The sequence below is a fragment of the Hemitrygon akajei genome, unplaced genomic scaffold (assembly GCF_048418815.1).
Source record: "Hemitrygon akajei unplaced genomic scaffold, sHemAka1.3 Scf000044, whole genome shotgun sequence".
In the NCBI taxonomy this organism is placed as follows: domain Eukaryota; kingdom Metazoa; phylum Chordata; class Chondrichthyes; order Myliobatiformes; family Dasyatidae; genus Hemitrygon; species Hemitrygon akajei.
In genome coordinates, this window is record NW_027331930.1 from 6,518,678 (window position 1) to 6,535,395 (window position 16,718).

The 16,718-nt window shown below is 46.0% G+C and overlaps 1 protein-coding gene across 1 annotated transcript; it reads right to left on the reverse strand.

The window, feature by feature from the left end:
* Positions 1–1,291: 1,291 nt before the first annotated feature.
* On the reverse strand, positions 1,292–16,265 carry LOC140720529 (zinc-binding protein A33-like). The gene is made up of 6 exons (XM_073035372.1): positions 16,227–16,265; positions 15,067–15,162; positions 14,423–14,656; positions 12,587–12,609; positions 12,381–12,499; positions 1,292–2,815 (listed from the first exon to the last, which is right to left on the reverse strand). The coding sequence occupies exons 1-6, from the start codon at positions 16,263–16,265 to the stop codon at positions 2,262–2,264; spliced, it is 1,065 nt and encodes a 354-aa protein (XP_072891473.1). The 3' UTR covers positions 1,292–2,261.
* Between the last annotated feature and the right edge of the window lie 453 nt (positions 16,266–16,718).

Sequence of the window (16,718 nt, forward strand, 5' to 3'; positions counted from 1 at the left end):
AGCATAGAAAGCAGAATTCTTTGCGAACAGGTTATGCTTACAGTGGGTGGAGGAAATTGGTCCTTATAATTTGCTCAGAATACATTTCGGTTTTGATGACTTTTAAACAGTTCATTCTGGCAGTAGGTCAGATTGACTGTTGGAAACTTGTCAAACGGTACTTCATATATAAAGTTTGATCTATATGTCTGCACATTATGGGCCCTGCACATCACACTGTTGAGGGAAATGATGGGATTGACTGTTTAGCACCAAAAGCTGTTAAATGTTAAGCTGTGGATATAGACCTTCCACTTAGCAAATTAGAAGCTAAAGGTTTGGTAGTGTTAAGAATTAGGGGCTTATGGCAAGACGTAGGATAATGGACATAAGGACAGACACCTTTACAGAATACATAAACCTGTTGGGTTTATAGAAGAAGGACTTAAAACAAGGGAAGGAATGATATTGACATGACATAGAAATTCCCACACTGCTTAATTATGCCTTGTATCTAATTGGAAAACTTCATTCTGTGTCGTGTACATTTTGTCATTATGAAACTATCGAAACACATACTATCTCAATGTGAAGCGTATAAGGCTGAAGAAAAATCAAATGCAGTCTTCAGTACAATCTTTGCGAGGGTAGATAGTTTTCAGATAAAAATTTTATTACATTATCGGACTGACTTTAAATTAATTCACAGTTTGATCTGGAAAAGGCATGTAATAATTGTGTTAAACCTAAGGAAATGGCATATAAGGTAGCAAAGGTGAGTGGGATGTTGGATTATTGGGATGCTCTTAAAATCCAACAAAAGGCAACGAAAAAAGCCATAAGAATGGTCAAGACGAAACATGAGTGCAAACTGGCCAGTAATATAAATCAGGAGACTAAAAGTTTAGTTTTCAGTTACATGAAGAGTGAAAGGGAGATGAGAGTTGAACTGGACCACTGGAAAATGATGCTGGTGAAGTAGTAATGGGGGACAAAGAAATGGCAGATGAACTTAATGAACAATCTTCACTGTCTTTTCCAGTCAGCACCGCCCCTACTTGTCTCAATTAACCTGTCTCATTACGGGTGAACTTTAGGACCCGGGGGAGCTCAGGACCCGCCACCCACAGCTGCTGCTGAATCCCCGGTGTTTCTGTTCGGTTGACGGATGCGGTGAACGAGTTCAAATTAATCGATTGATAATTCTCATCTCGTGTTTATTTCACTCCATAATCCATAGAGCACTACAGCACAGAAAACAGGCCATTTGGCGCTTCTAGTCTGTGCGGAAACTTTATTCCGCTTGCCCCATTGACATGCACCCAGTCCATAACCCTCCAAACCTCTCCCATCCATGTATCCATCCAATTTCTTCTTAAAACTTAAGAGTGAGCCCGCATTTACCACGTCAGATGGCAGCTCGTCCCACACTCCCACCACTCTCTGAGTGAAGAAGTTCCTCCTCATGTTCCCCCTAAACCTTTCCCCTTTCACCCTAAAGCACCTTGTCAAAGGCCTTACTAAAGTTCATGCAGACAACATCCACAGCCTTTCCTTCATCTGCTTTCTTGGTCACCTCCTCGAAAAAGTCTACAAGATTCATTAAACACGATCCACCACGCACAAAGCCATACTGACTATCCTTAATCAGCCCTTGGCTGTCCAAATACTTATATATCCGTTCTCTCAGAACATCTTCCAATAACTGACCTACTACTGATGTCAGGCTCACTGGCCTGTAATTACCTGGTTTACTATTGGAGCCTTTTTTAAACAACGGAATAACATGAGCTACCCTCCAATCCTCCGGCACTGCACCCGTGGCTGAGGACATTTTAAATATTTCTGTCAGGGCCCCTGCAATTTCTACACTAGTCTCTCTCAAGGTCCGAGAACATATAAAGTCAGGCCCGGGGGATTTATCTACTTAGTTCTATCATGTATAAACCTTTTTTCATTTCTTTCTATACATGCAGTCCTCGCAAGATCGTTATCCTCCTCCACATCACTATTTGCTCTAACACTCCCTCTGCAAATCTAGTTTAAACCCCCCGAAGCAGCACTTGTAAATCTACCCGCAAGGATGTTAGTTCCCCTCCAGTTCAGGGGCAAACCGTCCCGTCGGAACAGGCCCCACCTTCCCGGGAACAAAGCCCAATTGTCCAGAAACATGAAGCCCTCCCTCCTGCACCATCTCCTTAGCCACGTATTTAGCTGCACTCTCCGCACATTTATATTTACAGGGACTTTACTCCTGACGCCGGCCCCGGGACCCGACCCGTTTACAGACCCGGAGCGGAACCGGAGCAGATTCGCAGCCACTGGTTTTCATCCCAGGTCGCGAAGAAAGGATAAAGTTTCCCCGTGAATTTAATCCCAGTGACGGTGTGGAGATGGGACTTGGTCTCCGCGTTGTAAAATGAAACTGTCCCGGACTCGTAACTGAGATAAACTCCCACCCTCCCGGGGATGGGACCGGCAGGGAGACGGGACTCGGGAGAGATGAGACCATGGAACACGTCATAATCCAGATATAACACGTCACCATACCGCCTGATGATCCAGAATCCTGTCTCCGGACTCAGACTGAACCGTCCCTTCCTCTCCACAGACTCTGCGGCGACTCCCAGACACCAGAACCGATTCCCCGTCACCTCCACCTCCCAGTAATGTCTCCCCGATGTGAATCCCTCCGATCCCAGCACACAAGCCCAGTCAGTGAATCTCTTCCCGGTGTCAGGGAGATCCCTCCGGGTCCAGGTCCATCTCACACCCTTCCGATCTTCAGACACCTCGAGACACGGATTCGCCGTTTCCACATCCAGGGTGACAGAGACTGGGGGGAGAAGCAGAGAATTAGAGAGTCCCCGGGGATCGGGGGGAGACTCGGGAGCACGGCCCCGGGGATCGGGGGGAGTCTCGGGCAGCGCGGCCCCGGGGATCGGGGAGGGGGGTGGACTCGGGGAGCACGGCCCTGGTGATCGGGGGGAGACTCGTGCAGCGGGGCCCCGGGGGTCGGGGGGAGGTTTGACCCGACGAAAGCGGGTGGACAACTAATGTCTCCCCAAGGGGAGAGGGGAAAAATCATCCCTCACTCCTGCCTGTTGACCCCTGAAAGAATTTTGAGTTACCATGAGATCTCTCATTCTTCGAAACAGGGAACAGAGAACATAGAACAGTACAGCACAGGAACAGGCCTGTCATACAATGTTCACATTCATTTGTGAGTGTGAAGTGGGGCAGTGTGATGGTTTGAGACAGTAAAGGAGGTGATAATGGGAACCAGTAGGGGAGAGATGAATGGCAGATTGATCCAGGAGGGGGAGGGGTGGAAAGCCTGTGGGTGAACTGTGTGTGTAGACGTAATGAGAAGCTGGAGGGGGCAAAGATGGCAGATGAGAATGACTTTGTGCAATTTCACAAAACCCCATTCTCCGCAGCTCCTCATTAGGACACAGGATGAATTTGCAGGAACCCTTAAGCAACACAGGTCCTGATGAAGTGTTTCAGTCTGAACCGTGGACTGTTTACTCTTTTCCATAGAAACTTCCCGGCCTGCTGTTCCCCCAACAATTTGTGTGTGTTACTCTGCTTTAAATACACTCATTTATTTGGCCTCCACAGTTGCCTGTGGCAGATTTACTATCCTGTGGATAAAATAATTCCTCCTCATCTCTGTCCTAAATGGACATCCCTATAGTCGGAGGCTGTGCTTACCGTTCTCGACCCACCCACATCCTCCCAACATCAACTCTCTCCAGACAGGTGTCAGAGAGATCTAGCGAGACCCTTCATCAGGACCTGTGTAGCTTGGATTACCAGCATCTGCAGATTTTCTCCTGTTTGATTTTTAAAGCAGATGTTAATAAGAAAACTTCTTGATCAGTCAGAGGCTCAAAAGTTACGGGGAGGAGGCAGGAGAATAGGGTTGAGAGGGATAATAAATCAGCCATTCTTCTAAACTCCCATGAGTACAGGCCCAGAACCATCAAACACTACTCATATGTTAACTCCTTCATTCCCAGAATCATTCTTGTGAATCTTCTGGACCCCTCCAATGCCAGTACATGTTTTCCAATAGAAGGGACCCGAAACTGCTCACAATACTCCAAGTGTGGTCTGACCAATACCTTATAAAACCACAGCATTACATCCTTGTTCTTGTACTCTAATCCTCTCGAAATGAAGGCAAACATTGAGTTTGCCAATCTTACCACTGACACAAACTGCAAGTCAACCTTCAGGGAATCCTGCACAAGGACACCCATGTCCCTTTGCACCTCTGATTTTTGAATTTCGCCCTGTTTACAGAATTGTCTATGCGTTTCATTCCTTCGACCAAAGTCGTACCTGGCTAAGTTTGTACCTGCCAAACTCTACCTGCGCTACAAGATCCTTATTACGTTTACTGGTGCATTCAAATAAGACCATAAGACAAAGCAGCAGAAGCCGTCCCTTCGAATCTGCTCCGCCATTTCATCAGGATCTGATCCATTCTCCCATTTAGTATCTTCTTTGATATTATTTGCTAGCTTTCTTTCATAGTTCATCTTTTCCCTCTTAATGGCCTTCTTAGATTCATTTTGTAAGCTTTTAAAAACTTCCCAATCCTCTGTCTTCCCAGTAATTTTTGTTTCCTTGAATGCCCTCTCCTTTGCTTTTACTTTAGCTTTCACTTCTCTTGTCAGCTACGGTTGCATCTTTTTCCATTCGAAAATTGCTTCTTTTTTGGAATATATCTGTCTTGCACCTTCCTCACTTCTCGCATAAACTCCAGCCACTGCTGCTCTACCGTCCTCCCGCTAGTGTCCCTTTCCAGTCAAATTTGGCCAGTTCCTCTCTCGTGCCACTGTAATTTCCTTTACTCCACTGCAATACCGACACATCGGATTTCGGCTTCTCTTTGTCAGATTTCACAGTGAACTCAATCATGTTACGATCACTGCCTCCTAACGGTTCCTTCACCTCAATCTCTGTAATCACCTCTGTGTCATTACACAATATCCAGTCCAGTACCTCTGATCCCCTAGTGGGCTCAACAACAAACTGTTCTAAAAAGCCATCTCGTAGACATTCCACAAATTCTCTCTCTTGAGATCCAGTGTCGACCTGATTTTCCCAATCCACTCGCATGTTAAAATCCACCACAATTATCATAACACTGCCCTTCTGGCAAGCCTTTTCTATTTCCTGTTGTAATTTGTAGTCCACCTCACTGCAGCTGTTAGGAGGCCTGTATATAACCGACATCAGGTCCTTTTACCCCTGCGATTTCTAGCTCAACCCAGAAAGATTCTTCCGATCCTATGTCACCTCTTTCCAATGATTTAATATAATTTCTTACCAATAAAGCCACGCCACCCCCTCTGCCTACCTGCCTATCCTTCCGATACACCGTGTATCCTTGGACGTTCAGCTCTCAGAGACATGCATCCTTTAGCCACGTCTCAGCGATGGCCACAAAATTATACCTGCCAATCTGTAGCTGTACGACAAGATCATCCACCTTATTCCTTATGCTGTGTGTATTTAAGTATAACACCTTAAGTCCAGTATTTGGTACTTTGATTGCACTGCAACTCACCCCAGTGGCTGCAAATTTGCCCCATCACCTGCCTGTCCTTCCTGACATCTTTACTGTTCACTATCTTAGATTTATTTCTGTTTTCCCCCTCCTCCACTCTATCATTCAGATTTACCATCCCCCTGCCAAATTAGTTTAAACCCTCCCTAACAGCTCTATTAAACATTCCCGCTGTGGTTCAGGTGTAACCCGTCCTTTTCGAACAGGTAATACTACCCCCTAAAGAGATCCCAATGATCAAAGAATCTGAAGCCCTGCCCCCTGCACCAGTCTCTCAGCCACGCATTCATTTGCCTGATCCTACTATTCTTGCCCTCGCTAGCACGTGGCACAGGTAGCAATCCTGAGATTACTACCCTGGAGGTCCTGCTTCTCAGCTTCATTCCTAACTCCCGGAAATCTCTCTTCAGGACCTTCTCCCTTTTCCTCTCTATGTCATTGGTACCAACATGTACCAAGACAGCTGGCTGCTCGCCCTCTCCCTTCAGAATATTCTGGACCCGATCCGAGACATCCCGTACCCTGGCACCTGGGAGGCAACACACCATGCGGGTATCTCTACCAGGCTCACAGAATATTCTGTCTGTTCCCCTGACTATTGAATCCCCTATGACTACCGCATTCCTCTTCCCCTCCTTCCCTCCTGCACAATAGCACCAGGCTCAGTGCCAGAGACCCGGTCACCGTGGCCGTCCCCTGTCAGGTCATCCCCCTCAACAGCACCCGAAACGATATACTTGTAGGCTGAGGGGGGCAGCCACAGGGGTGCTCTCCACTATCCGGGCATTTCCCTTCCTTCTCCTGACAGTCACGCAGTTTTCTGACCCCTGTAGCCTCGGGATGACTACCTCCCTGTAGCTCCTGTCTATCACCTCACCATTTTCTCTAATAAGCAGTAGGTCATCAAGCTGCAGCTCCAGATCCCTAACACGGTCTCCGAGGAGCTGCATCTCGGTTCACCTGGTGCAGATGTGTCTATCAGGGAGGCTGGAGGTCTCCCAGGATTCCCACATCTGACACCCTGAACAAAGCACTAACCCTGCAGACATGCTACCTAATTCTACAGGAATGAAACAAAGAAACTACTCACCCACTTACTTCGCCAAACACACGAACTGTTTAAACCGTTAGCTAATGTGCCCTGCTGTTTCCCCGTCCGTCGGGCTGATTTGCCAAGGGGAGAAAAAGAGTCGGTGCCTCGCTCTCGCCTCTTCCCGTTACCGCCTAAGCCCGTTGAGCCAAAGCCCTACAATCTGCTGCCAATCCGCTGCCCGCTGTATAGGGTGGTCATCTTTTTAAACTCTCCGCGCTGTCCTGCGCAGTCTCGCCGTTCTTGTACACGAAGTTTTTTTTAAAAACTGCCTCCCTTCAGAATTTAGCTCCCACGCCGCCCTTCTTGTCCCAATCTAAAAAACACCTTCAGTCCTGTATTCATCAGCCAATTCCACACTGTCCACATGAAATTCAGCAAGGCCTTTGATGTCGATGATAGACCACACTTGGAGCATTGTCTGCATTTCCGGTTCCCGAATATGTGGAGGGTGTCATTACACTGGACAGGAGGCTTCAGGAGGATGTTACCAGGACTGTGGGCTTGGATTAAAAGCAGAGAGTGGATAAGCTTGGGCTATTCAGTTGTAGTGTAGGATGTTCAGGTATGACCCCGTATCGAGTAAATAATTCATAAGGAGCTTAAATAACGTTTCTTTTTGCAAGAAATGGGAGTATAGAACCAGAGGCCTCGGATTGAAAGTGAGACGGGAAATTTTTCTGAGTGGTCTATCGGGTAACATTCTCATAGAGAGGGAGGTTGGTAAATGGAATTTGCCCTCAGACGCTGTAGAAACAGGTAAAAATAAAATATTGTAAAATAAATTTGGGCAGGTACACAGATGGGAAATGGTTAGAGGGATGGGGGGGGGGCGAACACACACAAATGGTCCATGCTCAAGAAGACATCTTAGTATTGCAGATTGATGAAGTGGGCCGTGAGTTCAACATCCATCAAACCCTCCCAGATCATCCTCCTGAGGAATCTCACCCCGGAGTCTGTCTGTGAAGTGTTGATGTGACGTCACGTCAGAGGGCAGCTCAGTGCCACAGAACAGACAGACTGGGTAAGGACGGCAGATTTCAATCCTAAATGGGAATTTGTGCCTGTTTCTGTGGCCGTGTGTCACACGTGATTGAGTTGTTTAAATGAATAAATGACTGTCTCTGAAGAGATTGGTTTCCAGGTTACTGAGGGAAATAACAACGTACATTGCTGAGGCTCTGACTACAATCTGCCAATCCTTCCTGTGTATGTGTGTGAGGGAGATTTGCCAGGCCGGTTATGCTGTGTGTGCTTCTCCCGAGATGAAATCTTGACCCATGTCAATGTTTGTTGGTGTGTCCGAGCTTATTCTCACAATGCTTCAATGTAGTGGTCTGATAACCATAAGACATAGGAGCAGAATTAGGCCATTTGCCCATTGAGTCTGCTCCGCCATTCAATCATGGCTGATCCTTTTTTTCCCTCCTCAGCCCCACTCCCTGGCCTCCCCGTAACCTTTGATGCTGTTTCCAATCCAGAGTCTATCGAGCTCTGCCTTAAATACACCCAACAAGTTCCGCAATTTCACCAGCTGCTGGCACAAATTTCTCTGCATTTGTTTTAAATAGACGCCCCTCCATCTTGAGGGTGTGCCCTCTTGTGCAAAACTCCACCGCCATGGCAAACATCCTTTCCACATGTACTCTGTCTAGGACTTTCAACATTCGAAAGGTTTCAATGAGATCCCCCTTCATCTTTCTAAATTCCAGCGAGTACAGACACAGAGCTATCAAAAGTTCCTTGTATGATAACCCTTTCATTCCTGGAATCATCCTTATGAAATGAACCTTCTGCAATGCCAGCACATCTTTTCTTAGATGAGGAGCCCAGAACTGTTCACAATATTCAAGGTGAGGCTTCACCAGTGCCTTATAAAGCCTCAGCATCACATCCCTGCTCTTGGATTGAATGCTATCTAAACCCCTTGAATTGAATGCTAACGTTGGATTTGCCTTCCTCTCCACTGTGTTCTGCAGAATGACTGCTAAGTCCATTTTCAACTCAGCTTTTCGGGTTTTCTCCCCAATAGAAAAAAAAATCTGCACATTATTTCGACGACCACAGTGCATGGCCGTGCATTTTCCAACTTTGTATATCACTTGCCACTTTCTTTCCAATTCTCCTCATCCAAGTACTCATGCAGCCCAACTGTTTCCTCAACACTACCAGCCCCTCCACCAATCTTTGTATCATCTGCAAACGTGGAAACAAAGCCATCTATTCTAGTACAAGAGGGTATGAATTCAGGATTGAAGGACGTCCTTTTAGAACTGAGATGTGGAGAAATTACTTTAATCAGTGTGTGGAAAATCTGTGGAATTTGTTGCCACAAATGGCTGTTAAGGCCAAGTCATATTTAAGGCAGAGATAGATAGGTTCTTGATTAGCCAGGGCATCAAAGGGTATAGGGTGAAAGCAGGGGAGTGGGGATGACCGGAAGAATTGGATCAGCCCATGACTGAATGGTGGAGCAGACTCGAAGGGCCGAATGACCTATTTCTGCTCCTATATCTTATGGTCTATTCCATCAGCTAGATCTTGATATACAGCATAAAATGATGGCGTCCTAACGCTGATCCCTGTGGAACACGAGTCACTGGCAGCCAACCAGAAAAGGATCCCTTGACTCTCATTTACTGTTTCAATATAATGTTTCAATTATATGTATACTGTTTCAATAGAACATTACTGTTTCCTACCAATCATCCATGGCCTCTTAACCTGGTTACCACCTTCATGTGTGGCACCTTGTCAAAGGCCTTCTGCCATTCCGAATATACAACATCCACTAAATCCCCTTGATCTATTCTGCTTGTAATCTCCTCAAAGAATCCCAACAGGTTTATCAGGCAGGATATTCCCTTAACGAATCCAAGCTGACTTGTCCTATCTTGTCCAGTGTCACAAAATATTGCATAGCCTCACACTTAACAATTGACTCCAATTTCTTCCCAACCACAGAGGTGAGGCAAACTGGTCAATAATTTCCTTTCTGCTGCCTTCCTCTTTACTTAAAGAGTTAAGTGACACTTGCCATTTTCCAGTCCTCTGGCACCATGCCAGGGTCCAGTGATTTTTGAAAGATCATTTGAAATGCCTCCACTAGGGTGCAGTTCATCTGGTCCGGGTGACTTATGTACCTTTAGGTCTTTCAGCTTTTTGAGCACCTTCTCCCTTGTAACAGTAACTGCACTCACTTCTCTTCCCTCACACTCTTCAACACCGGGCACAGTGCTAGTGTCTTCCATGGTGAAGACTGGTGCAAAATATTTGGTTTATCTGCCATCTCTTTATCCCGCGTTATTATATATCCAGCCTCATTTTTAAAAATCTCTGTTTTATTTGTTTACAATACTTGAAAAACAATTTGATATTGTTTGCTAACTTGTTTTACAAAGACAGGTGTGTAAAAAGGGCCCGAAGGATCATTGGAGACCAGAGTCACCCCAACCACAAACTGTACCAGTTGCTACCATCCGGGATACGGTACCGCAGCATAAAAGCCAGGAGCAACAGGCTCCGGGACAGGTTCTTCAACCAGGCCATCAGACTGATTAGTTCAAATCAATTTCTTGTCTATTTTTTCCCAACCAATCAACCTTTTAGTTCCTCTCTGTAGATATTTAAAAGCTTCCCAATCTTCTGTCTGTGTACTAATTTTTGTTTAGTTGTAAGTTTTCTCTTTTGTCTTTACAATAACTTGTCTTCCCTTGTCAGCCACGGTTTTACTATTTTGCCATTTGAGTATTTATTTATTTTTGGGATACATCTATCCTTCACCTCTCTCATTCTCCCAGAAACTGACACCATTTCTGCTCTTCCCTATCCTTGCCAGCATCTCTTTCCAATTTGCTTTGGCCAACTTCTTTCTCGGACCACTGTAATTTCTTTTACTTCTCTGAGATACTACAATGTCAGACTTTACTTTCTCCTTATCAGATTTCAAGTTGAACTCAGTCATGTTGTGAGCACTGCTTCCTAAGGTTTCTTTTAACTACTCACCTCTGGTTCAATACATAACATCCAATCCAGTAGAGCTGTTCCCCGAGTAGGCTCAACGACAAACTGCTCTAGAAAGCCATCACATTGCATTCAACAAACTCACTCTCTTGAGATCCTTTACCAACCTGATTTTCCCAATTGACCTGCATGTTGAAATCTCCCACGATTATCATAACATTGTCCTTTTCATCAGCCTTTTCTATTTCCAGTTGTAATCAGTGGGCCTCAACCCACTGACTGTTGGGAGGCCTGTATATGACTAGTCTCAGTGTCATTTTTACTTTTGCAGTTCGTTACCTCAACCCACAAGGATTCAACATCTTCCAATCCTATGTCACATCTTGCTGCTGATTTAACAGCAGAGCCACACCACCCCATCAGCCTTCCTTCCTTCCTCCGATACATTGTGTAACCTTGAACATTCAGATCCCAACTACAACCATCCTTCAGCCACAATTCCGTGATGGCCACAACATCATACCTGACAATCGGTAATAGTGCAACAAGATCATCCACCTTATTTCTCATACTCCATGCATTGAGATATAACACTTTGTGTACTGTATCTGCTACCCTTTTTAATTCTGCATCTCTAATGCACTGATACTCACCCTGCTGGCTGCAATTTTGTCCTCGCATCTGTCCGCCCTATCTGACAGTCTGACTGCACGCTATCCTTGCATTTTACAATCAGTCTATCCCTTCACTCCAGTTCCCGAGCACCCCCACCACCAAATTAGTTCAGACCCTCCCCAACAGCTCTATCAAACCTCTCTGTGAGAATATTGTTCTCGCTCGGGTCGAGGTGCGACCCATCCCTTTTGAGCAGGGCATTCCTCCACCAGAACAGATCCCAATGATCCACGAACCTGAATCCCTGTTCCCAGCACCATCTTCTCAGCCATGTTTATCTGTCAAATTATCCTGATTCTACCCTCACCAGCACGTGGCACAGGCAGCAATCCAGAAATTACAACCCTGGGGGTTCTGCTTCTGAACTTCCTACCAAGCTCTCCAAATTCTATTTCCAGGACCTCTTTGCTTTTACTTCCAATGTCATTGTCACAAATTTACCAAGATATCTGGCTCTTTTCCCTCCCTCTCTAAAATGCTGCGGACACGATTCGAGGCATCCCTGACCCTGGCACCCAAGAGGCAACAAACCATTCGGGTGTCCCGTTCACATCAATAGATTCTCCTGTCTGTTCCCCTGATGATTCAGTCCCAGATCACTACAACTCCCCTCTTCTGCCTCTAACAACAGTGAGAGATGCTGATCCGGAAGGGGGAAGACATGTGTCAGTCACAGTCTGCACTCACAGGGCACATGAAGGACTTGTGTATTTTCCTGACAATCCCCGTCACCACACTGATACCCGCTTTTATTCCCTACAATATCATCAAGTCAGTATTAAATTCCCAGTTTCTCTGGTAGATCCAAACTCATGTCCTGGTGTGTTAGTGCAGTGTGCCTGGGATCAGGACAGGGTGGTTCATCTGCCAGTCCCGTGTATTGGTTGTATTGTGACCCTGTGCTGGTGTGTTCAGGGGTCTGACATCTCCAGCTAACCATGTGACAGTGATGCCTCCCAGTCGGTGGGGTTGATGTGGAATAAACTTCAGTTCCCCTTCAGCCCAGTTTTACAGACAATCTTTGCCTCAAATTGGAACTAAAATGAGCTTCATAAACAAGGAGAAATGAATCTTTATGAGTTTTACCTCGATTAATAGAATCAAGTGTTTCTCTCAGCACTGTTTTCAACAAATAGACGTGATCGAATTTTTCAACCGGTAGGGTCTCATCTGTCACTGCCAATTCCAGGACATCGTCATTAATCCTGTAAATATTAAACTGCTGGTTATAAATTGCTATTCTGAACTATTTTATAAATCCATACAGGGTTTCAGTAAAGAGCCTGTCCTACCTTCTGTTCCGACGAGCTTCCTCCTGAAATAAATAAAACACAAATCCGATTAGACTTGGACTTACTGTCCATATCCTGAATTTCATCAGAATCGTTACAAGGTGTTGAAAATTCCCACTCCCACAATCACTCAGACACACGGACAATACAGAACCACGGGGTAACTTACAGGGAAAGTTTCTGAATGTCAGACCATTACTGAGAGGATGAAACTTACAGGGAAGACAGAACAGGCTGTGCATTATCATCTGGATATGACGGCAAGGTGATAGGATGGAGGAATTTAAGATCAGTGATGTATGTGATTGTGTGCGGGTGGAGGAAGTACCTCTATTTATGGGGAGACTTGTGGGGAGATGTAATTACAGATGGATTTTAACAAATTCAACAAGAAATTTAGTGAGGAGGATGTGGAACTCCGTGCCACAGGAGTGGATGAAATGGAACAGCAGAGACTGACTGTAATGGGGAGGCTGGGTAAACACGTGAGGGACCAGGGATTTCGGGGCACTGTTGCTGGTTGTGGTGAGTAGGTGGCAGGAGGATTGTGAAGCAGGGAAACTGATAGAAGATGGACCTAATGGCCTGCTTATGATAGAGAATGGGATATAATCCCATGCGAAATATATCCAAAAATTAAAGAGACAGTGAAAGTTTCCGTAATCTGATGGAAACCGGATATGGAGGATAAGTCTAATGTGTGGGTCACATTCTTTGTTCTCACTGATTGACAGAGAGACCCTCACACCCACTGCACCAGACACACTCACAGCCTGTGACTGGAACTGGGTGTTAATAGGAGTTTTACAGGATATTTAATGCGGTAATTAAGGAACCAGTCAGCAGCTCTGTGTTATGATCGGAGTAAATAATCTCAGAGAGATTTGCATTCTGTCCTGGGATGTACAGAAGTTGTGGAAGCCCAGTTTTGGGACAATAGACAATAGGTGCAGGAGTAGGCCATTCGGCCCTTCTAGCTAGCCCTGCCATTCACCGTGATCATGGCTGATCATACACAATCGGTACCCCGTACCTGCCCTCTCCCCATATCCTTTGACCCCGCTATCTATAAGAGCGCTATATAACTCTCTCTTGACAGCATCCAGAGACTTGGCCTCCACTGCCTTCTTGGGCAGAGCATTCCACATATCCACCACTCTCTGGGTGAAAAGGTTTTTCCGCATCACTGTTCTAAATGGCCCCTACCCCTTATTCTTAAACTGTGGCCTCTAGTTCTGGACTCACCCATCAGTGGGAACATGCTTCCAGCCTCCAGCGTGACCAATCCCTTAATAATCTTATTATTATGGGACAACAACAACCCTGAATAGATGCATCAATTGTCTGGTGAGAAACAGTTTACTGCCATTTGTAAATGTTGTGTGTAGGAGCAATGCATCTGTTTTCTGTCTACATTGTATTCTGTGTTACGTGTTTATTATGGTAACTCATCACGTGAGTGCAGGCATGGTAAAAGCGAAGGGAAAAAGTTACGTATCTGTACTTTGTTCTGGGCAGTTTTGAGCTGGGGACGGGCGGATGTCATTCTGTTCTTGACCGCTGTGTTGCAGCTTACTTTACAATGAATTACCCTGAAGTTTCATCGCTCCAAGATTGTATTTTGCTAATGAAGGACTGAAAGCGTATCTTGGACATTTTGAAATGTCATTATTGGAGTGATGGGAGGGCGCATCATGCAAGTATAACAGCTTGTGTGAGGTCACCAGCAGCGACAATTGATTTGTTAGAATTGGCCGCTGTGCTGTGTTTATTACAAATATACCACTGTTCATTTAGTGCCCTTTGACAGAAACAAATTGAAATATAATCCCTCACCTTGAGAAACATCACACTGTCTTTCTGATCCATCTGTTCATTTAACTTTGTGATTTCCTCCTGAATAATCCTTAAATTCTCTTGAAAAGCTAGAAGATTTTTCTCCAGTGGGTTGAGAATCCTCTTCTCTTCTTCCCTGAGATCCCGGAGTAAGCTTTTCTCTTTCTCAGTGATAATCTGGCGCAGTTCAGCAAACTGGGATGTGATGTGGGACTGAAGGCTGTGTGACTGTTCCTGTCGAAGGAATGGTGAAGATTAATATACTGAATTGCTGTGCTCTGTTTCCCTTTGTCGCTCAGTTCGGTCTATTGGAGTCCATGCTACTTCTGAGAGCATTCCTGTCAACACCATTCCCTCACGTTTTCCTGAAACCTATACTCACTTATTAACCCATAAACTCCCATCTGATTCACGCACATCCTCCCCACCTTTACAGTGTTAACGGTAATTAGCCACTCATCCGGCATGTCCTTGAGATGTGTCGGAATTTCTCGTGGTCACAGGGAGAGCATGCAAACTCCACACAGACAGCAGCAGAGGTCAGGATCGAACCCAGGTCACTGGAGCTGCGATACTCGACTATCCTGCATTAAAGGGAGCAAAACTCGACAGTAATATCAGAAATTCCGCTCAGGAAGCCTCACCTGAACTCCGGAAATCTTCTCTTTCAGTTGTTGCTCCTTTTCCTGGAAGTCTGATTTCTTTTTTGTGAGAGAGTCTAAGGAAGATTTTAGCTGATCCTGGAAGTCAGAGAGTGAAGGAAATAGAAACAAAGATGCATCAAAAGAAACAGGTGATCAAACCCGATTATCACACAAAATGCCGGAGGAACTCAGTGAGTCAGGCAGCATCTATTCAGGGGAAATAAACAGTCTGTGTTTCGGGGTGAGACCCTTCATTAGGACTGGGAAGGAATGGGGCAGAAGCCAGAATAAAAAGGTTGGGGTTGAGAACCAGCTGACAGGTGACGGGTGAGACAACGTGAGGGGGAACGTGGGGGAGGGTGATGAAGTGAGAAGCTGAGAGGGGACAGGTGGAACAGGTAAAGAGCTGGAGAAGAAGGAATCTAATACGAGAGGACAATCGACCATGGAAGAAACGGGAGGAACTGGGCTGTTTGCGGCCCTGAATGGTGACGAGGGAGGAGGTTAGGGGTCAGGTGTAGCACTTGTCCCGCTTGCAGGTGTCGGTGCCCGGAGGGAGATCAGTGGGGAGGAGCGAGTGGATCAGGGCGATACAGGACGTGGACCACGATCCGAATAGAGAGCGGAGAGTTGCGGGGTGCGGAGGTGGGCTGTGGGACGGAGAGATGCTAGAATCCCGTTGGAGAAGGCGGAAGTTGCAGAGAATCATGTGTTAGTTATAAAGGCTCGTGTGATGATATGTAGGACAAAGGAAATGTTTTAAGTATTGAACTAACGTTAGTTTTTACCATATAGTTTTTAACAGCTTCTTTAATCGGCCTGAAGCGGTGCTCTCTGTGTTCCTCCGCTACTGCACAGATCACACAGATCAGTGTCTTGTCCGTTTCACAAAACAGCTTCAGTTCTTCCTCATGCTCCTCGCAGTGACGTTTACTTTCCTTCCCTTTCGGATTCAGGTTTAGATTTCGAACTTTTTGTGTCAGATTTGCTAAGGCCCGATTCACCCTGAGGGTGCGGTCAGCAAACTCCTCTCTACATTCCGGGCAGGAGTTTCTCTCCTCCCTTTCCCAACACCGTGTGATACAAGAGCGACAGAAGTTGTGTCCGCACTCCAGTATAACCGGATCGGTGAAGAAATCCAAGCAGACGGGACAAATTACCTCCTCGCTCAAACACTCGGTCTCTCCTTTCGAAGCCATGTTAACTCCCAGCACTTCCTGATTCAGAATGCTTTCGCGTTCCGGGAGCTGCTGATCCCCTGCAGTACCGCGGTTGTCCACTACGCGCGCTGCAGACTCGGGGAATCAAACAACACACACACAATGCTGGTGGAACACAGCAGGCCAGGCAGCATCTGTAGGGAGAAGCACTGTCGACGGTTCGGGCCGAGACCCTTCATCAGGACAGCTGGTGTGGTATACTGTGTCCGGTCCTCCCGGTATGACCTTTTATATATTGGTGAGACCCGACGCAGACTGGGAGACCATTTCGCTGAACACCAGAGAAAGCAGGATCTCCCAGTGGCCACACATTTTAATTCCACGTCCCATTCCCATTCTGATATGTCTATCCATGGACTCCTCTACTGTCAAGATGAAGCCACATTCAGGTTGGAGGAACAACACCTGGGTAGCCTCCAACCTGATGGCATG

Coding starts and splice junctions, on each gene's coding strand:
- LOC140720529 (XM_073035372.1), bottom strand. CDS start 16,265: ATGGCTTCGAAAGGAGAGACCGAGTGTTTGAGCGAGGAG. Junction 15,163..16,226: donor CCGAGTGTTTGAGCGAGGAG/GTAATTTGTCCC, acceptor TCTGACTTCCAG/GATCAGCTAAAATCTTCCTT. Junction 12,500..12,586: donor GAAGCTCGTCGGAACAGAAG/GTAGGACAGGCT, acceptor TAATATTTACAG/GATTAATGACGATGTCCTGG.